Below are 23,363 nucleotides of genomic sequence, written 5' to 3' on the forward strand. Positions count from 1 at the left end.
GTTCAGATATGCACTGCCCTCTAACCATACTTCACTTAAAGACTACACTCAGTTTTAAATTTCTATATGCAAGTCTAATGAAGAATTACTTGCAAAGATAATAAAGTTTGAAGTAATTTTATGAATTTTTTTAATTAGAACATTTATACAATAATAAAAAGTAACTGAGATCCTTCCTGACTTCATCTCAGCCTATCTACATCACACACACACACACACTACCTGAAATGAGTGCTGGTTGCAATGAAGATTTTTTTTAAAAGTTACTTAACCAGAATGACAGTGCCCACAGAGGTTAAGTTTTAAGGCTGGTATCTCATGTTATCAGTAGCTGAGATCAACTATGTACCTCGTGTGCAATATGACTGGAAGACTGTGCAAAAATTGTATAATGACTTCCCCATATCTGACTCTGACACTGTGATAGTAAAAAATTGGTACTGAAAGGAAAGCCAGCAGCAGAAAAAAAAACATTTTAGAGCTCTGGCGTGAGCTTCTGCATTTAAAGGTCCACCATTCTTAATCTTATCTTAATGCCCAAAGAAGGGGATCGCAGGCATGGTCAGAAATATGGCAGCATCCGTGAGCAGTCAGAAGTCCTGTGCCCCAGCTTTCAGACCATGTTGCGCTCCCAGTGCATCATGATGCTATGAAAATTAATTGCTCCCCATGTTATGGCACAGCTGGCATGAGAGGGACAGTGGTTCTGGTACTGTGGTGCTTGGATTGTATCATCCACCTTATTAAGTTACATTTCCCTTCAAATTTATTTTGTAACTGATGGGTATAATGCAAAGCAAAGAAAAACTGTCCAGTTTAGTAGAGAAAGAGATGTTAGTGGTCACATGCAAAAGCCAAAAAACTGACCTTACATCAGGATACTTGGAAACCCAATTCCTAGCTTTACATAGCAATGGCTTATTGTTCCTAAGGGCTGCAGCAAGAGGGCTGGTGTCTGTTACAGCACACGTCAAATGCAAGATGGAGTTCTGTCCACATCAATAGTGTTTAAACATGGAGTCTCAAATAAACACGTTTAGTTTCCCTTAATTTCTATCCTTAAGTACTTTCTTAGTGACATTTCTGAGCATTTACTTTAAACATTCAGTTTTTTTTTCACTGTGGAAGGAAGGAATTGATGTGTCAGAGCAGGTTCAGAGAAATGGGAAGCATTCTCCCTGTGTCCGCACCAACATTCTTCCTCCAATGAACAGCACCAAAAACAAATTATTGGTCATTCATTCACTTTCTGTTTGTGTGATCTTGCTGTGCACAAATTAAATTGAATTTTTTCTACATATCAATAAATTCACTTGAAAAATAATTTGTCACGACAAAGCAATTTGGGATATCCCGAGGATAAGTAAACGCAAGCTGAGTCGTTTGTTCTCCCAGGTTATATGGGCAAATTCCTATCCTTTGGAGCTTCCAGTGGTTGAGTATAGACCATGAACTCAGTACACTTGGAATTACGGGTTCTTCTGCATGTCTTGCTACTTGGTCAAATAGCCTACTCATATACCCCAACTGCCTATTTTATTCTTTCTTCTCCCTATCTAGCTCATGAAGGAGCTGTTCATCACTCCGCCAACTATTGTAAACCAGAGGACAGACAGCTTCAGTTTTGGACATAACCTGTGTAAAAACAGCTCCTTAATCAGTTGTTCAAAGGCATATTTTCTGGTGGAACAAACCACTAATATCAGTTCCCAAAATTGGAAACGTTCTGTCACAGCTTGGCACTACATGTCGCAGCCTTGTGGCAAACTAATGGTGCCCCCTGTTATCAGGATCAGATCGAGTGATAGATAACACAGGGACTCGCATCAGTTTTATGTCTTTTTGCGGTGCATCCCTTTCCAACAATTGATTTCATATTTAATATTGTGCATTGCAAAAGAATTTTCATGAAGTGAAGTGAATTCAAATGTCTGTTAAATTAACTCCTTGGGTCTATTACAGTAATTAACAGAAGGTTAGTTCCACATGATTAATGCCAGCTTGCACCTGAACAGAGATTAACCATGCCATCGGCAATTTTTCCTGAGCATAGTCTGAAACAATTAAAGGCAGTGTCTTTAGTAACTGTGTTTACAAAGTGCCATGGGAATCATGTGACTCCACAAAGGTGTCACCTGCCAGTGACACATTACAACACAATTTGCATCATGTGTGTTTATATGCAGAATAAAAGTTTGCAAAAAACTTTTCCATTTAAAAAGTTGAGCCTATTTTAAAAACCAAAATAACTTTCTATGTTATTTATGGGTAATTTTTTCCATTATATCAAATTCTTCTTGCTCATTAGCCTCAATATGGTTTTCTACTTCTCATTAAGACATACTCAAATGCTAGTTCAATGGTGATTGAAATTCAGGGACATTATTGATTACAGCCATAGACTATTTATGTTGCTTGTGAAGATGCAGCACCAGATTCTTCACAACGAGATGGAGTACTGCCTGTTACTACTGTGTAGACATCAGCCAGCAAATATTTTTTGCTGCTACAACTTTGGGATGTACTTTATTCTGAAGTTCTATAATCAGTCATAATTTCATATTGTGAGGAGGGACCAATGTAATCAGGTATAATAATCAAACCATATTTGTTATGCCATGACAGGTGATGTGTGTCAGGCGGACCAAATCCACAAGGAAAACTTGGCCACGCTATCACAATGGTTTTGCAATTTGAATTTAATACGAGAAGTTTTGGGCATTGAATTCAGAAGTAATGAGTTCACTAGCACCTTTAGAGCCTTTTAAAAACTAAATTAAAACATTTATTAACAAAAGGAAAGATTTCAAGCACGTACATAAGATTAGTTACTTAATACTATAACAAACCCCCAAATTCCTAATTAACCTGACTTCCAGCTAGATACCCACTTTAAGGCAATAATCCAAAATAGATTTTAAATTTAAATAGCAAGCCACCTGATTTACCACAGCACCCACTCGACAGTGGAATTCCAAAGGCTTTTCTCCAACTTTAGTTGCTGGACACAGCAGACTTTTGCAAACATGGCTGGAGGCTTCCCCGAGGCTGTTTTACACATTCCTGTTAGTTCTTATACAGCCCCGCAAGATCACCTTCCTTCTTTCTTTCTATATGTTTCTCTCCCCTTAATCTGTAACTTCCATTGTTCTACATGTCTTTAGAATGTACTTTTCCCATAATATAAAAATCTTTCATGTTGCCAATATGGTCAGAACCTTTTGGGAAAAATAAACATCATAACCTGCCCTATTTGTCTTGTTAGATGTAAACATCCTACCATCCCTTTGAAACCCAAACAACTTCACTTATCTAAAAATGTAAATTTCCTTCACACCCTACATGCTAAGACCTCATCCATGTTTATTCATTAGCATTTCAAATGCCTTTTACCCCAAACTTTTTTTTGATAATTTCAAGCTTGCAGCCTATCCGACTCTAATTTAATTAAATCACACAGACAGAATCATCTACACTTACACCCATAAACCTACTTTACAATAAACCACAATAATGTTATGAAACATTATAGTTTTGTGACATATTTATCATACAGAACAATAAGAAGCTTGGAATAAATACTGTGACATACAGAAAAGCTTCCATTTTCATTTGTGGTCACTCTTCAGTGTTGCTTTTAAAATTTGTACCTGTCAGAGTTGAACTTGACGACTGCATTTATAGATGAGGGGAGCCTCACTGTGTGGATGCCCAGCTCTCCTAATAGCCTGTGCTTTTCTTCTTCTCCTAGAGGTTGAGGTAGTGGTGTGCTTGGCTAGGTGGACATTTCAGCTGCAGGGTTTGGGTCAGAGAGAGCACCCCCTTGTGTGAGAAATAATTACATTGGCATTAGAAAAAAAAAAGTTCCACATGAAATTGCGAGACCACTATCACTCCTTATGTAAAGTGCCCTTGATTTTTATGAAGGTGCTACGATTTCTTCAATTATGGCTTTTTGGTGCAGCATTCTTGAAAGAAACAAGACTCTTGAGTCTTGATTCTTTACTGAATGTAATATTTGAAGGTATATTTTGACAGTTTTAATAGTTTATTTGATATCAGTGATGGAGACAAAGTGGTTTTAAATAATCTTTATACGAACCCTTTAGGTAAAATAAGACTAAATGATTATTGAATTTCATAACCCAATATGTTGCTTATTGGAATGCAACCTCTGTTACCTTGTCTCCTCTTTTTTCTAATCATGGACAAATCTATGAAGATATAAATATACTGATAGTCTCCTCCATTTACTATCTCCCCACATGTGGGGCTAAATGTTTGCAAAAGTTTGCGCCACCAGCTAGAGTGTCAGATTGTTGGCACCATCCCACCCTCCGAGCCATTTTCTCACAGGTGGGAACAAAGTCAGCAGGGTTACCCACCCAGAAGTGGCGAGTAGCCAATTAAGGTGGGTTAATGGGCCTATTAAGGCTAATTGCAAGGGGCCTTAGGGCATCAGGAACAGCCAGTTGCCTGGAGACAGCCTGCAAGAGGCTGACTGGGGGACCAGTGTTCCAGGCTGGCTTTGAGGCCTCCCCACCTGCCTGATCACAATGGTGGTCCAGCTGCAGAGGCCATTTTTAACTTTAAAACTCTTAAAAGTTTGAGGGAGAGCTCCTCAAAGTGGAGGCACCCTCTCTCTCTTACCTGAACTGCAGGCTTCACCTCCTTCAAAGTTGGAAAGCCTCCTGTTGGCCCTCCAGCTTTGAAACCCACTGCTATCCTTTACTGGATGGTGAGCCCTGCCATCTGGCCATTAATTGGCCAATTCAGTGAAAATCACTGCCAGGTGGCTGTTTCCCCACACAGTGGTGGGGTGGGGTGGGGTGGGGTGGGGTGGTGATGATGGTGGGGGTTATGGTGGTAGTAATGGAGGTGGTGGAGGTTGGGGGTGGGGAGGGGTGGTGGTGGTTGGGGGGATGGGGAGGGGTGATGTTGGCTGGGGGGGTTGGGGAGCGGTGGTGGTAGTGGTAGTGGTGGAGAGGGGTGGTGGGGGTGGTGTCCCCCATTTGACTCCAACATCAAGATCCCAACCCAAAACCCAAAATTCTGCCCATGGAATCTGCTGCCTCCACTGTGTACTCCCCTTAAGGTTATTTTGCTGAATTGGTGAATAGAAGAAGCTTTATTCTGCTACAACAAATGATACACTTGACTCTGACAGTGCTTGTTGCTGGCACTGAATGCTAAAAATGGATGTGCTCCCATTCCATAACATTGATATTCTTCATCTTGATGAGCACAAAACTGTCCCAGAATAAATACAAATAAAAAATATCATTTTAATTTCCCTTTTCATGTCAGAAGGGGATGAGAGAGGATTTCCTTGCATACTTGGCCTATCAGAATCATAAATGTCTTATTTATAAATGCATACAAAGAAAATCTTTTATCATAGATAGTGGTATCATCGACTCCCTGGAGTTTGTCTTTCTGCACTAGACTCTAAATTGACTGATTAAACATCTGAGCTCATAGGTAAATAGAAGTGACCTATACTGCTGCAATTTTCCTTGATTGACGAGCTCTCCCATCTCATCAAACTGGAGAAACCTCACCTGCAATTTTGGAGTATAGCCTCTGATCAGATTGTAGCCGTAATCATAGAGCCGTAATGCCAATGCACAGCTGCATTGCCACCAATTCAGTCAGTGAATTTTGAGAGGTTCCAGATAGTTGGCAGAGTCTTGCTCTGCATGTACATCAATCATAAAATTGTATACACACAATTACTAACCTGATTTACAGTCTTAGGGCAGGGGTTGGTTGTGGTGGAGAATGTTCTGCTCATATACGGACATGCATGGGCCTCAGTTAAATGGTATCATTGAAAATCAGGTTTTGCGCTGAATTTTGTGACTTATGGTGAGATACCTTGTCCAAATAAGATGGCTGCTCCGGGAACCACGCCTGCTGGAGTAGGTTTCTTCAAGGAAGAAGATTGCAGATTCTTTCAATTACATTTTGCTCGATAGATAGTTGTGCTGGATAGCCTGTTACTTTGAGTTATTTTCTCCCCAGTACTTACTTTCTTTCTCCTTGGTTGCTGCTGCCATTTAAATATCACTGCACAATGTGCTGGGTTGGCTACTTATTTGGAAGTTCTAAACAGAGTGCGTGACTTTGATGAGGGAGAGGGGTTGTTATGATCCTTGGCCAGACCCCAAGTTGTTGGTGAGATCCGGTTAGGGACCAATAATATTTTGTTTAAAGTAGACACAAGTTTGAGATTTAAGACACTTGCTTAGTGAAGAAAGCCGTAGGATTCAACGGGTTTTGAACAAACAAAAATAAACTTCACAATACAAGGTTGGAAAGATAAAGTAATTTACAATATCTATCATATACGCAAACATTCAGGATAAGTATGAGGTGCATATGAATGACATACCACACTACACAATAAACGACAGATGCAACCAAAATAGATTCCATGGATTTCTCAACAAGATGCCCCCCAGACATTAATAACACTATGAGTCAACCAATCTCACTGAAACTCCGACTCTGTCACAAGGCTTTCCAATCTTCGAAGATCTTGCCTTGGAATTCTCTCCGAAAGTCGCTCCAATTGGGACAGTTTCAATGATGGCCAACCTCACAGGGTTTCAATCTCGCCTTTTGAGATTTAATTTCCCGGGATTCCTGGGTACACTCTAACACTAGCTCACAAGCACAATTTCAGCTCTTTGGCCGTGTCAAGCAGAACACCACTGCTCCAAAGGGGTACCTTTGCCTCAGTGGCCCACATCGAGGAGTCACCAATCTTTGGCTGGCTTCATAGATCTTCTGGGCTTCTCTCAAACCCACTTCATTTAAATCTGCTCCCAGCAGCCCTTTCTATGTTTCCAATTTCTCTGCACCTTTCTTTTAACTAATCTGGGACCTGTTGCTGTAACTTGACTTTGTCCCCCACCTGGGAAATTTGCTGGCTGACTGACTAAAAAACTGACTGTTGAACTTGAACTGATCTGGTGACCTATCAAAACACTCCAAGAAGGTCCACCCTTGTTACTAGGTAGGGACAAATGTAACAAGCAGTGGAACATCCTGTACCTTAAATGTTACATAGTCTGCTAACTTAGCACAAGGGGGCACAGAAAAAAACATGGATTTCATAACGAAGTTCAAAAGGGAAGCAACAAATGCTACAATTTTACATATTCAGCATGGGATGTCTAAGTTTGCGAATCCCTCCATCATACCTGAACATGTCAGAGGAGAGATCTCGTCACCATTTCCACTTCAACAAACTGTGGAAGTTGCACTACCTGCTGCAGGATGACTTGCAGACAACATCTGGAACAGGGACTGTTCTTCCCGTAGAAGTGAAGGTTACCGCAGCAAGAAGAAGCCATCCATCATATCAGATAGTCTGCAGAATGCACATTGTATCAAGCAAGTGACAAACTCTGTTTGGAAGAAACGACATCTTTGTCACTTTCCTTGTAAAAAAGGAAAGCATTAGCTGGGCATGGCGCAGAGGTTTCCTTGGGTTGCAGAGTTTTCTTGAGTGCAAGGCGTCACAGAAATTAACCATATGAGCATCATGGCTTCTTAAATCAATTCAGTGATGTATGATCAGCAAGGGCTTACACTTAGTAAATGGTCGATGATACCTGACTACAGAAGCATTATTATAGACATCAGTGGCTGTTACCTCGGTCCATGGTATCCTCATTTTTAGAAGGAGATGAAACACTGGCTCTTGGAAGACTAGGGTTAACCTCTTTCTCAGTGGGATCAACTGTCATAGATAAACCCTCAACAGAAGAGCAGTGCTTCAGGCTGGAAGCCTGAACATCAGTTTGCCATTCTTCAGCTGCCGCCTCCACATATAAGGAAAGTTTGCTGTCCTGGTTTGGTATAATGGAAGTGTGTCATTTAAATGTACAATAGTCGTATACAAGGTTTTAACTGACACTTTTGCATGGGGATGGGGGAATCATCCACATAGGTTTGTGCCCTGCTTGATAGACCCACAAAAAATATGTGCAAAAGTGATAAATACTTTCTTTCACCTTCCTCCTGATATCAGCAAACACCATTTGACATTCGGTACAAGGCACCTGGATAACTACAATGGCCCAGTCAGCAATGTCTCTCAATGCAGCTGCATTTGTGCTTTCAGTGGAGGCTGATCTTCATTCCTTTGATGCACTTCCTGCTGCAGTTTTTTCAACTACTCAACATCAAAGGGAGCATTAACTTCACTGTGCCATTGTGAAAAATCAGCGCGCATTCCTTCATTACGATTTCCTATTTAATGGTGAGCTGCAGCCCTGAAGAGATTCTGTCTTGCCATATCCCATCTAAATTCACTTCATGCCATTTAAGCTAACTTAGTTAGAGGGACTCCTTCCCTTGCTCCAAGCTGCTCTTGAAGTGAAACTGCACTTTTGCTGAATTACAAAAGCGGAATTATCACCTTAAATTACGCCGTTGGGTAGACAGGAACACAGTAGTACATGTTTAGTTATTTTTATATGGTATCTGGTTGGCTAACTACTCAAAATTTGTCAGTTTGACAATAATTATATGACCTGCATTATCAAGACATTATTCCAGTCACTGACTTAGTGGAAAATAAAATAAGGTAGACTTGTTTGTGTGGGAATTGGAGGGTACACTCAATTACAAGGCAATCTTTACATGTGAAAGAAAATAGACAGCCACCAACCTTCTAACATTCAACGTTCAGTAGCCCACCTATTTTGCTAACCCGGAAGAGAAGTGTCATTGATCTATGATAAACTTTGGTTTCTCCATTGTGGACTGGAAAGCCTGAAACATGCACTTCAGAAATTACATAGAGTAATAAATTGTTCTCTAGGCAAACAAGAGTTTTGTGAACTGTTTAATGCTCTAATAGACCAAAAGTTTATTAATACTGCAGATGCTACCAACAGCAACTTGGATTAACCAACTTACATTAAAAATGATAAACTTCACAACCACAAATATGTTTTTTTAAATATATTTTTCTGACATGTCTACACCTTCTAAAATGCTCTGAACCTATTTTTTCTTTTAAAGTTTTCTAAATTTAAAGTGCTAGAAATTCCAAATGGTGAGTTGCTTCGCTTTTTAAACCAATGTATGTGAGTTGTGTGTGGTGAATGTCTGGAGAGTATTTACACCTGAATTTTGTGGGTCAACTCACCTGCATTTCATCGGTGAAACAAAGGGAATAATGTGCTGGGGTGCATGGAAGTTAGTCATGTTCTGGCTGGTAATTGAAGCAGCTCGCTGATAGAGCAGCAAGTAAGTGGGAAACAGTGCTCTGCTCGGTGAGTTAACTATCAGATGGCTAGGCTGGAGGTCCCATACTGGTTTTACACCACTTTACAAGTGTAAAATCACTTCTTATTGAGGAAGTTGATGGGTTATCTGTAGGAGCTCACAAATCAATTTGGGTGCTAGTGATTGTACACTGCACCTTGGGAAAACCAACAGTCTGTAAGACTGCGTGGCCCTATTTTACTGTTGGCTTCCAGTTATCACCAAGGTGATAAATAACCCACCTCTTCTGTAAAGCGCATCAGACATCTGATGAATGCAACCCTGCTAATATTAGAACGATCCATCATGGCGGCATATAATGACCATGTGCTGAAAAAGTCAAGTGTGGTCATCACCTCCGTAGCCACAGTGAGAGCAATGTGAGCATATAACTTTTAATCTGCACTTCTCCTCATTAACATCTTCATATTATCTGTGTTGCCTCTGTATTTTAAGGGGGTGGGTGGTTATATTTGATAGGGTAATCCCCTTAAATGATGCCTGACTGTACATGTGCTCCTTTCTGTGCTTCTTGTCCTTCTCCTCCTACATGATACTGGTGTATAAGACGAAGAATCCCATATCTGCTCCTAAAAAGCCCTCACTCTGAGCTGTGTTGGGGGAGATAGGGTGTGGTAGGAGAGAAGGGGAAATTGAAAACTGCTGCTGGTTTTCCACTCTCAGAAGCAGAGAAGCAAGTCCAGGTCTGTGTAGTCAACATACCAGGGAAGAAAATCACTGCGAATTATCATTCCCAGCTGCAGGGATTGTCACACTCTTTAGGCTCACAAAACCTCTACTACCACCTTTCTTAGCTGATCTTGACAGCAGTCATATCTGGCTTTGTGATTTTTAGTCTAACGTCCTGGACCGGATTCTCATCTCTTCATGGAGGTGGGAATCGGCTCGCAAAATGCAGAACATAGTTTTGTTTTTTGCAGGAAAAACAATTTTCTTGTGCCTTCCTGGGCCCGTGTTATTTTCATTTGACCTTCTTACAGGTCGGAATGGTCTTGGGTACAAATGCACATGCACCACTTCCAGGATTGGGATCCCCATTGTGAGGGCCACAGGAAATTTGTATTTCCTCCCACACACTATTTTCGTGTGCTAGTGCGAATTTTGGAAGCCCCAAAAAAGCACCTCCTTGGAAAGCTTGTGATCACTAGGGGAGGCCTGCTGAGGAGTCGGATACATTCGTGACAGCTAAGTGTAAAGTGTTTTGACATCTTCAGATGTCACTATTAGATGTTGTATTGTACTGTAGATGTGTATTTAATGCAGTGATTCATCAAAGGTAAGTTGGCCATTACATTGACCAGCGTGTGTACCTCTTAGCCTGCCTTACAGAACTTTTCCCAATGGAGAAAGTGCCATAATGCTTTCAAAACTGTAGAAAAATGTGCTGGGAAACTCTCCTATCATGTTTTGGACTAAGATTAAAATGTCCAGATATGTTTTACTGTGAAAACAACAGCTGTGCTATTGGACATTGAAAAATATCTAGGCACCTGTTCCCTTCCATTGATTGACAGGCAATTTGCTTTGGAATTGAATAGAACATCATTTTTTTTAATGGATTTCAGGATCTTGCAGCTTCAATCAAATGTTCTGACAACAGTGGTTGTTATGAATGCTTGGCTGAGTTCCAAATGCTACTGGAATGCTTAGCTTGGCAGGTGGTCTATTGACGCAGCTATTTGAGGGAATGATTGACAGTATAAGAAGGTTGAAATAACCTAATCTGCCTTTAATGTGGTATCTGACTACATGTTTTTTGTTTACACAGCTTAATGGCCACTTAAGGGATTGAACCTTTTTTTCTATAGGAGTCCATTTTTTTGCGGTATCAATGACCGAGGTTGAATGATAGTTTTATTAGATTGTTACAGGCTTTTTTTTTATACCTGCATTTAAAATAATTCGCATTGCTATTGCATGGTTCCTGAGTGCATACTGGGTGAATACATGGGGGCACATGGGGTGGGTTGGGGATTTTAAAAGGCATGGAGGCGGCATGGGAATATGAGGGGCATGGAGGGAGCATGGGGCGACATGGGAGATCTGAGGTGGCATGGATAGATAGGGGGTGGGTAGGAGGGTGAGGTTTAGGGTGCATATAAAGGATATTAAGAGCTGGGCTGCAGTCTCCGAGAACCAAGGTGAGCCTTCTAACCAACCTGCATTCCTCCCACCCACCATTGCAGCTCGCACCACAAACCTGAACTCTGTGTGAAACGATGAAAATCCTGGGCAAAGTCAGTCCTGAGTTGGGTGTGCATTTTGGAAGTCATTTTGAAAGCAGTGTGAGTGTAAAGACAGGAAGCTTTGAGCTACGATATCATTGGAAAATAGCATCATGAATTTTCACTCAACTTTGCTGCCAAAATAGTTTTTTTTTTGTTACTGCAATTTTGTGAAAAATGGTATGGAATTTCAGGACTTAACATTTTTATATTACATTTCTGCCCCCAAGCTCTCACTCTCTATTTTCTTCTTATCCACTCATCGGCTTCAAAAAACCCAAACAGTTAACCATAGACAAAGACCTATCAATCTTTGGCATGTCTTGTCACATCAAACAAGACAGGATAAACTCAAAAATCTCAGAAGAGCATGCCTGCATGACTAAACAGTGTGCTAATAGTTAACATTAAAATGGAAAATTAAGCATGATCAGACAGTCTTTATGGATAAATGCAAATGTATCCATGAAGCCATCTGTAGCTGATGGGGCACTAGGCCAAGTCAGCTGGAGTAACTAGAAAGTAGTAATTTTTACCTTCAAAATGAAGATGTCAGTTCAAACTGACATAAGATGCAGAAGCAATGAGACACCAGAAACCCCAAATTAACATTATTCAAGCTCACTTGCTGACTATCTATTCATAATGCAATTATAATTGGTGCACTTAGTCATAAAGGAAATCTCTACAGCAATGTAACAAATGGGTCATGTTTCTTATCACCAAAACTATTTGACTAATGAAACTGATCTAATACAGGAATGGCATATATCAAATTGGTAATTGGTAATTAATAAAAAGCATCTGCGATTTGTTTTTCCCCCCAATAATTTCCATCCCCAACCTCTCTCACATTTTGTTATGTTATGTTCAGTTGGGAGGATGATAGTCTAGGCTTCAGTTATTTTTAGGACCATATTCAGGGATTTTCATTGACTGAATGCCAGGAGGTATGCTGAGACTGTCAAAGCTTAATTCTAGGAATGATGCATTGATCCTTGAAAATTGGACCTGCACATGAGTAACTCAGAAGTTGAGTCTAATCATAAAATTTGTGTGTAGCGCTCAATCGTTTGGATTGGTAAAATGTGGCAAATGTGGCAGGAGTGCCTGAAATAGTACATACTGCCCTGCTTTGCCTTCATGTTTTTGAAATTTAAAATAAAACAGATTAGACTTGTGTATTAAAATCTCCATTAAAATAGCACAAAACGGAATGTCTTATGAATGGGTTAAACGTTTTCTGTTATTACTGGGCTTATAATTTGTGTGTCTGCATTTCTGACACCATTGGAAATTTACCGAACTGCCTCTTGCAAAACTTCCATTCGGTTGCTTAGGAACATACAGCAAGGTCAAGAATGGAATCAGTCTAAAATTTCCATGTACCTTTCTACAGAAGTCAGCATCCATGGATAGTTTGATAAGAACCTAATGCATTATATCCTAAACTCTCACTGCGTCAGTGACAGTTGGTACATATTTCAGAAAGTATTATCCATGAGAAATTAGATCTTACAAAAACATATTGAACAACATTTAATTTGATATATGAGAAGAAAAATAGTTTTAAAGTTTGTAGCTGATTATCCAAACCAATCAAGGTAGGCCTGAGAAGATTGAATAATCTACCCCTGTATTTCTTTTAAATAGTAAACTGATGTTACCTTTTGCCTTATCTGATTGGCTCATTTATTTCATACTGATTCCAGCGCAGTGGTTCATGGGAATGACATGACCTTTGGTCCCATTATTCTTGTAATGAGCTGATTAAACCCAAGGAACTCTATGGCTCTTATGAATAGGCAGCCAGTAGACTATGATCATTCCTCTAAAGGTAACCAGCTATGTCTCATCATCCCAGAACTGCTCACAGCTCACGTCACTGGCCTGGGCTGCATATCCCCCGTGGATTGTTACTGTGTGTTTCTTTTCCACTCCTCCTCTCTCCACCTCCTCCCCTCTCCCCATGTCTCCCTCACTCTCTTTTCCCCTTTCTTTACCTGTCTTGCTTTCCCTTCTCCTTCTCCTTCCTCCACCTCTCTCACTCTGTAATGACACTTCAAACGGATGCAAACTTTGTCTTGCTTTTCTTTCTGTTCCCAACTGATTCTGAATTTTTAATGTCAGACGTATCATCCTGGAGTGACAGCAATCCCAAGGAGGTTAGTTACTAATTGCTTGTCCAATAATTTATGAATGTAGTTAGAACGGTACCAGAAGCTCCTCATCAGCAGCATGATGAGCAGTACAGCTCTCTACAAAATGTGTGAATGCGTTCCTGACCACACATGGACAGAAACCTTATCCCATTAACAGTGCTTCCAACAGTGGACATGCAGAACTTAAGTAATAGCTGCATACCTGTTTGTAACACAAACCTAATAGCACTGAGTCCTGGGTATATGAGCACATGTTCTTTGCCCAACCACCAAACACCGTCTCCTAGTAACTGTCGATCCAATTCTAAGGCTTTATGTTAGCTATATCATAGATATCCGCTTTCAGGATGATGCTATTGTGCCAGCCACCTTGAGGTTGAGGCACCCGGGTACATAAGCAGGCTTCCTTACCTTGAATTGCAGATGAACAAGTGGCGTATGTGAAAAACCCAAGCCCCATCTTGCTGCAAGTGATAAAATTGTAGTATTTTTCTTGCTTTTAGCACTCTACGTGTGTATATGCAAAATCAGCTGACTGAAAGACAGAAAGCAGAGATGGGGGTAATTCTGTTCAGAGTGGCAGTAGGTGAAAGTGGAGTTCCAGAAGGATCAATGCTGGGATCATAGTGTTCAAAATTTATATTGAAGATTTAGACTTTGGAATCAAGAACAACATTTCTAAGTTTGTAAATGACACTAAATTGGGAGGGACAGCCGAAACTATGGAGCACTGCAACAAATTACAATAAAACTAATGAAATGTCATGTAATTGACAAATGAATATCAACATAGGTAAGTGTGAGATTACTTAGAAAATAAAATATCTAATTGAGGTGGAGGAGAAAAAGGGTCTGGGAGTACAATTACACTAATCATGAAAAGTTGTGACACAGGTCAATAAAACCATAACAAAGGTCATCCAAGCAGTAGGATAAAAGCTCGGAAGAGTCATACAGACTCGAAACGTTAACTCTGTTTCTCTCTCCACAGATGCTGCCAGAGCTGTTGAGCTTTTCCAGCATTTTCTGTTTTTATACTAAGCAGTTGGGTTTATTTCTAGAGGGATGGAATCAAACAGTTGTGCTAAACTTGCAATGAACCTTGGTCAGATCACTCTTAAAGCAGTGTACAGTTTGGTCACCAAATCATAAAAAGAATGTAGAGGCATTGGAAAGGATGCAAAAAGGACTTATAAACATAATACCAGAATGGTGAACTGATATCGGTCAAGAATGGATGAATCAGCTGGGTTTCTTTATTCTTGCAAAGGGAAGGGTGAGTGGTGATCTATTACAGGTCTTTAAAAATATGAAAGGTTTTGATTTCATAGACAGAGAGAGAAAGAGTGGGATGAATTTTTCAGCAGAAGCAGCAGTCCCACCGCCAAGGATGAAAGTGGGAGCTGACCTGCTTCAGCGGGCAGAAGAACCCTGGAGTGGCATTTGGCCACCGGATGCACCAACCAGTTGCGGATGGAGGCATGCCCCCTGGAGCTGCCGGCCCAATCAGAAGGCCAGCAGCTCAGCAATGTCACCCCTAGTGATAGCCATTGATGAGGCTGTATCACCAGGGAGAGGGCACCTTGATACCGAGGAACCCTCAAGGGAAAGGTAGGGCCAGGGCAGTCCCTGGCATTCAGGTGTAGGGAGGGCTGTGGGGCATCAGTGGTGTTTTTAGCCCAGGGGATGGCCATTGCTGCCAGGGGACCCCTCCATGGGCTATGGAGCACCCAGTAAGGATGCCACCCCCCCCCCCACTTCCCGGAACCCACTGGGAAGCCGCCAGGGTTTACTATGGTGGGAAGTGGCCCTTAATTGAACTATTAAGTAGATCAGTTCTGAAGAAGACTCATATCGGACTCGAAACATTACCTCTGTTTCTCTCTCCACAGATGCTGCCAGACCTGCTGAGTTTTTCCAGCACTTTGTTTTTATTTCAGATCTCCATCCAGCATCTGCAGTATTTTGCTTTTATATAATTAAGTAGCTCAATTAGCTGCCTGGTGGAAGATCACTTCGCTAAGATTGCACTGCCGATAACATGCCATATTGCCAGCCCTCCAATCTCTCAGCTTAAAGCTCAGTGGGCCAGGAAAATTCAGCCCAGTGTTTCCACATGTGGCAAAGAGCAAACCTAAACATCATCAATATAAGATAGTCACCAAGAAATCAAATAGGAAATCCAAAAGAAATTATTTTACCCAGTGAGTGGTGGAATGTAGAGCTTGCTGACGCCACTACAAGGAGTAATTGAGGCAGATAATAGTATAGATGCCTTTAAGAGGAAGCTAGATAAGCATATATGAGGGAGTAGGGAACTGAGGATTGAGCTGATAAAAGATGGATGAGGAAAGATACTCATGCATAGCGTAAATACCGGACTAGTTGGGACAAATGGCCTGTTCCTACGCTCTATATTCTATGTATTTCTAAGTAATTCTATGCAAAAGATTTTGTACTATCTTGGGTTAAAATAAAAATGGTCTTTCTCGCAAGCTTTCAGTGAGGCAACAAACTGCATTGATTGTTCTGCTAATTAGTCTTTATAAGAAGCAGATGATATATTGGCTACACCATTTAGCAGTTTCTGAGTATTTAAAATCTTGCACTCCAAATTGTGCCATGTTCAAGATGCTTTCAAGATGTCTTAGAGATTGTCCCAACAGAATACAGTTTTAAGAATGCCGAAATAGGACTGTAAAAATTTACCCTTTGTTATTTTGGTCTCATGAAAGCTTAAAAGTATCAGAAATAATTTAATAATGTATTACTATTTTATCCACTGATTTATTTTTGTTTCTGCTTAAATCTGTATATGACAATAAATTTAGTGTGTAGCCTGAGATGCTTCTTGACCTGTGAGTATTTCCAGCATTCCCTGTTTTCATTTCAAACTTCCAGCATCCACAGTATTTTGTTTATGCATTCGCGTTTAATTCACTGCCACTGCTCTTCCAGGAATGCCCACCTTGAAGAAGTTCTGCTCTTCTATTCGATCAGATTTTTGTTTATTTCTTTTACCTTGTTCACCTTTATTGCTTTCTATTTACCTTCTCGCGTTTGATCAGATGCATCGCTTCCATTCCCATATCTCTTTCCTCTGCTACTGTCTCTGGCTCCAATTTACTTCAGCTTTGACGCACTCTATCTCGATCTGTCCTTGACCCCAGTTCATTTCATCTTTTGCCTCATCCAACACTTTAACAAAAACCTTTCTTTATGTTGGTGTCAAAGATTGTAAACTTCAGTAGCGCTTAGATACAAATGCTCTTCTGGATCCTTCTTCCCCTTCACTGTCTTCTGATCCCATCACTCCTTCCCATATCACCCGTTGTTGTGTATTCATTATCCCCTCTGACCTTCACCTCTCTGACTCAAATGATCAGTCCTCAGCAAAAGCCTCAGCTTCATCCTGTTAGCCCCTACCTCAATAAATTTCAAGCTGAGCTCTTTTTATGCCACCTTTGTCTCCCTGCCCACTTCTTTAGCCAGGAGTCTTCCCCCTCCAAATTGGATCCTTTCTTCCATCTTCAGAATTCCCGTATCACTTGGACTCCTTTCTCTAGCCTCTCTTGATCTTTTTATTGGGAACTGCCCACATGACATCGGTCGTCTTGATTTCTCTACTCCTCTCACTCAGTGTGTGGTGTGGTGGAGGCAGATTCAATCACGGCTTTCAAAAGGGAATTGGATAATTGTCTGAAGAGAAAAATAATTGCAGGTTACAGGGAAACGGCAGAGGGCTAACTGAGTTGCTCTTGCATAGAGCGGACATGAGCATGAAATGCTGAATGGGCTCCTTCTGAGCTGTAACCATCCTATAATCGTGTAAATGCAAATTGTTGTCATCTGTCGATGTTTGTATTTCTGTCTCAGAATTCAGGAGCATACACTGGGCTAATTGTACTATTTCCAGTACAATCCAGTGGCAAAAAGAAAATTAGTCCTGAGGCACACTATACCCCATTCACTACATATGAAAAGACACTTAAAGTTTATATAGGTGCATGGGCCTGTCCGTGGAAGTTGTCATTTGCAATGAGCATGAATGAAGAGTGTTGGGATGGGCTTGCATCATACAAACAATTTGTTGTATTTATTAACTGGTTCAGTTAGGCTCAGAAACTGCTCTAGAATCTTTATTAACACAATCATCCCACTCCCATCTTCAGGTTCTTTCTTTGTTTTTATTTCATATTGGCACCTGAGGGAAATGTTCCTTACCTGTTCTCAATATGGGAAGATTGTGTCGCTAAAGCATAATGTATAAGATTCTTCCCCATATCCCCATCCTATTTAAAAATGTTATTAGGGATCTGTTGGAATAAAGTTGGAGCATTGTAAGTGTATTAATTCAGTATGCTATGGAGCTCAACACCAAAAGTGGAATCTTTCAGTACTGCGAGATTCTGCAAAGTCTGCTTCAGAAATCCTTCACTGTAACTGATGCAATGAAAATGCAGTGAACACCAGCATTACCCAGGTTACTAAAAAATATATGTCATCCAATAGAAAGAGGGAGAGATTAGTAAATTGTTCTTTTTCTTATTACAGTAAAGGCATTCAGCAGAAAGGCCTCCATTTTAATTAAATGCAACTTGCCCTTTATTCATTTGTATTTAACTGTAATTACGTGTGTCTTATCCTGTCTTTGCCAGAGGAGAGTCTTTGCCAACGTGAAGCCTCTGCGGAAGATGAACTCCATGATGGACACATCCCTGAGCAGTTTGCAGGTTTGCTGCATGGCTCTTCCCCAGCTTGTGAATCTCCAGAGAACCCTTATCATCTGTACACTAAAACAAATAAGGAGTTCAGCAATGACAACGCCTTGAGAATCAAAGGGCCAACCCGGGAGCCAAATTTAATTAAAGCAAATTCACTACAATGCACAGATGAAACAAATGAAGCACAACGGCCGCAAGCTGTCAGTGATGCATCAATATTAAACAGCGACAGCAAACCACAAGTTCTTTATAAAACCATTTTACACACAAATGTGAACCAGAACGACAGTGACACGTTAGTCAGCACCAGAACTTTTCGAAACAACGATCACTGGATAAACAGCACAGGAGAGAAGCTTGCCTTTGAGGATAGGGCATGCACTTTAGGAAGGGTAAGATCAGGAGGGAAGACTCTTCTTGAGTTACAATTAGCCAGAAACATTTCAAAGTCAGATTCCAACCTTATAACTTGTTCGCCTATTGAGGAAGAATCAAGGAGCAGTCGCTGTGAGTCTGTATCAAACTACTTTAAAGAAAACAAACAGTGCACCGGAAAATGTCTGGAACGAACACCTTCTTTCACAGCTGAATGGGAAGAGGTAAGAGTTGTTATAAAAGTGCCATATGTTCCAAATGTCAATTGTGGACATTCCAAGATTGCATAGTGTTTTAAATTATTATTTGTAATGGAGGAGCTGCGAGATTATTAAAGCAATGACAAATAAAATTATCAAATAGATAAGTGAATGGTGATGAATTTCTAGTAGCATGACATACAATTAATGCAGTAAACTGAAGTCCTTTTGTGCACTGATCACCAAATGCACCATATCCGCTTATGTATTAATGGTAATGTATAAACCAGCTTGAAAGGATATAACATGCAGTGTCCAATGTATACCTGCTTAGACATATATTTTAGAAAGCTATTCATTTAATAATCCAAATCTTAATTCAGCCCCTCACAAGAAGTTTAATTTTATCCTGAAACTAAAAAAATGTAATTTTGAAATCATTTTTGGGAATAGCAGTTCTTCTTAAAATTACTTTGAGCATGTGGTGTGGGTTAGCATACTGTCTTTTCGCCAGTGGGACCTGGATTCCACTCCAGCCCTGAATGAGAGGTTGAAAGTCTCTTAGCTGCTGGCTGTGCATTTCGATTGGATATCACTTTGGGAAATAGCAATCCAGCTCTTTGTGGATGCTCATATTTCAGCAGCAACAATGAAGCTTGACAGCTCATTGAGAAGAGCCACAAGATTGTGGAAGGAATCACAATGTGTACGAGTTTAGGGCACATTTGTGGGGCAGAGTTGGAATGGCTTTTATTTGGCATTTGATGGTTCACCTAACCTGTGTCTGGTTAAGGCTTTGGACACTGGAAGTCAGAAAATAGAAAAATAACTCACTGCGATGTACCCAATTAATGTATTCAATAAATTACAGTATTTTGAGTAATTCTATCCCATTAATTACTCAGTTTTCAAGTTATTTTATTTCCAGTCCTTTGTGGGAAAAAAATGAAGATTTCAGTTGCTTTGATAACTTGCAGGAAATGTGCAAAATAGTTGCTGTTATGATGAGTTTGAGGTTTGATTCCAGTGTTCCCATATTGGTGATTTCAGCATTTCCAATACCCTAGCCAAGATACATGGCAGATGAAATTTAATGCAGAGAAGTGTGAAGTGCTGCATTTAGTAGGAAGAATGAGGAAAGGCAAATGAACTAAATGGTGCGATTTTTTAGAGGGTGCAGGAACAGAGAGACCTTGGGGTGTACGCACACAAACCTTTGAAGGTGACAGGATAAGTTGAGAAGGTTATTCGAAAAATATACAAAATTTGTGGCATTATAAACAAAGGCATAGAGTGCTTACTGACAATATTACATCCTTTTCGATTCAAAAGTTTATGAGAATCTACACCGTGGACTCCTCACCTATGAACCATGTAAGTTTGAAACACAGAAAGGAGCCAAATCATGCATAGTATCTGCCCCAGCTCTTTGCTGGAACAATTCAAAAATCAATCCCTCAGCCCTGCTTCCCCATAGCCTTGTATTCACTTTTCTTCAAATATATATCCAGGTTTCCCTTTACATTTGCACTGATCTCAATTATTCTCTGTGGGGAAAGCATTACATGCTCCAGTAATACATTGAGTAAAGGTGTTTCTTCAAACCCCTCTCCTCCCCCTCTTCGTGACACTTTTAAATTGATTAAACTTCATTACTGTTTCCCAACAGAGGAAACAGTCTTTCCTTCTTTAGCATATCAAATCGCTTCATAATTTTAGAAACCCTTAAGTCTCCTCTTGGCCTTTAGTATAGTGTTACGATCCCACGTTTAATTACTTTTGAATAGATCATTGGATTTCAATCACAAGTTGTCTTAAAAGTTGTTTGAAGGTTTTCATGGTGAGGGCAGCAACATTGAGAAAAACAAATTTATGATTACCCCATGTAAAATTTTGCTCTGAAAAGAGAATGCTGTAACCATACATTGTCCTTCTCAATGTTACAAGCAATCTTTAGGACTTCCAGGATTGGTGACACATGGGAAGGAAATTATTTTAAAATTGCAAATGGATCAAAGAACTTGACAAGGAGTGAGGATTTTGGTCATTAATTATTTTCTGCTTAAAAGTATAACTTGCACTTTCTAAACATTGAGGTATAGTTGCTTTCAGGATTTTTTGAGAACAGGAATGTAACTAAGACTAAAGCTGAGCAAACAGTTGTTATGGATCCCATGGTGAGCCTAATCAGAACAGAACACAGCCTTTGCTTCTGCAGGTGTGCAGAGCGCTGGAAAGGATGAGCCAGTGAAGCAGCTGTTTAGAGATTAATGGTTCTTACTATGTTCTTTGCAGATTGATAAAATCATGAGCTCCATAGGAGCTGGAATCAATACTGGCCTGAAAGGAAAGCACGATGATGCTTCAGGTAAGGAACAAAATCTGAAGTCCACACTATTACATTTACATTAAATTCATGAAAAAAAAACAAGTATTTATAGCTAATGACATAAGATTCTTCAATACACTTGTCAGAGTGTTTTTACTTGTATATTCTTGCTAACTGCATTTAATGAAATTGTTTCCTTCCTGGGCTTTATTAAGAGTGTGCTTCATTTGGAAATCTCTGCGCTAATACATGAAATTTAGCGTGAGTTCGTTGAAAGCAAATCACGTTCACGTAATTTGATTAAGTTCTTTGATGAAGTAACACAGAGGGTTGACGAAGGTAGTGCGGTTGATGTTGTGTACATCAACTTTCAAAAGGTTTTTGGCAATGAGCCACATAATAGGCTTGTATTAGGGTTGTAGACAATGTAGAGGGTGGTAGAAAGCCCTTGGGATTAATAGGACAGTGGCAGCATGAAAAATAAATTGGCTAAGGGACCAAAAACAGATAATGGGGATGAATGGTTGTTTTTCAGACAGGAAGGAAGTATGGCGTAGTGTTCCCCAAGGGTATTAGGACCCCTTCTTTCCTTGAGATATATATGTATATGACCTGAACTTGGGTATAAAGAGAAGAATTTTGAAGTTTCCAGATGGCATGAAACTTGGAAATATAATAAATGATGAAGTGAATAGTAACAGAATTCAGGAATGCATAAGGTGAAATAGGCAAATACATGGCAGATGAAATTTAATGCAGAGAAGTGTGAAGTGCTGCATTTGGTAGGAAGAATGAGGAAAGACAAATGAACTAAATGGTGCAATTTTATAGAGGGTGCAGGAACAGAGAGACCTAGTGGTGTGCCCACACAAACCTTTGAAGGTGACAGGATAAGTTGAGAAGGCTGTTAGAAAAATATATGGGATTTGTGGCTTTATAAACAAAGGCATAGAGTGCAAAAGCAAGAAATTTATGCTAAACTTTTTAAAATATTCCTTAGGCCTCAACTAGATTAATATATTAAACTCTATGCACCACACTTTAGGAAGGTTGTCAAAAGTTTTAGACAGGGTGTAGTAAGAGATTTACTAGAATGATACCAGAAACATGGGACTTCAGTTATGTGGAGACACTGGTGAAGGTGGGGTTATTCTCCCTTGATAAAGGAGGTTAAGAGGTAAATAAGGAGAAACTGTTTCCAGAGGCAGAAGGGTTAGCAACAAGAGGACACAGATTTAAGGTGATTGGTAGAAGAACTAGTAGTGACATAAAGAAACATATTTTATGCAGCGGGTTGTTGTAACCTGGAACACACTACCTGAAAGGGTGTTAGCAGCAAATTCAGCAGTAACTTTCAAAAGGAAATTGGATAAATGCATGATGAGGGCAAATTTACAGGGCTATGAAGTAAGAGTGGGAAAGTGGAACTAATTGGATAGTTCTACCAAAGAGCCAATGCAGACAAGATGGGTGGATTGGCCTCTTCCTGTGCTTTATAATTCTGTGCCTAATATTAAAGTTTTGTTGTTGATACTATAGTCAGCACCAAGTCCCATTTGCCCACCGCCTTTTTCGTCGTTGACATACATTGGTGCCCATAACCAGTTCCAGTCCTACAAACTTTTTCCCCAAACACTTTGTTCTTTGACTCTGCATTCCTTGCTCCTTTTTGTCCCATCATTGGAGTTTGTGCTTTCAGCCACTTCACCTTGATGATTTCTAATTCCCTTCTAAAGCCCTCTGTCTTTCTACCTCCCTGTCTACAACCCTCCTCAAAAGCTTCTGGTCACACCACCGCCCCCCGCGCCCCCCCCCCACCCCCTGCACCTTTGAATAAGTGGCAATGCTTCTTTTGATAACGCCTCCATGAAATGCCTGGAGACATTTTTGTGTGATTAGATGGGATAACTGTCTTTGTATTATGCCATGATGTTATTTGTCACTGCATCAAGAAAACATTGTTACCCATCATATTCATTACAGCTGCTGCATTCAGCTGCCCTTCCCAAAATAGCTGTGATCCCCCTTTACCAGTGAAGAAT

The 23,363-nt window shown here is 40.2% G+C and overlaps 1 protein-coding gene across 1 annotated transcript in view; it reads left to right on the forward strand.

The window, feature by feature from the left end:
* anks1b (ankyrin repeat and sterile alpha motif domain containing 1B) overlaps window positions 1-23,363 on the forward strand; it is an 809,329-nt gene that overhangs the window by 683,847 nt on the left and 102,119 nt on the right. Inside the window, exons 14-15 of the mRNA XM_078553447.1 lie at window positions 18,352-19,016; window positions 21,288-21,360. Of these exons, the coding sequence (XP_078409573.1) occupies window positions 18,352-19,016; window positions 21,288-21,360 (738 nt within the window). The remainder of the gene's footprint in view (window positions 1-18,351; window positions 19,017-21,287; window positions 21,361-23,363) is intronic.

This window comes from Cetorhinus maximus, chromosome 12, assembly GCF_964194155.1.
Source record: "Cetorhinus maximus chromosome 12, sCetMax3.hap1.1, whole genome shotgun sequence".
Classification (NCBI taxonomy): Eukaryota; Metazoa; Chordata; class Chondrichthyes; order Lamniformes; family Cetorhinidae; genus Cetorhinus; species Cetorhinus maximus.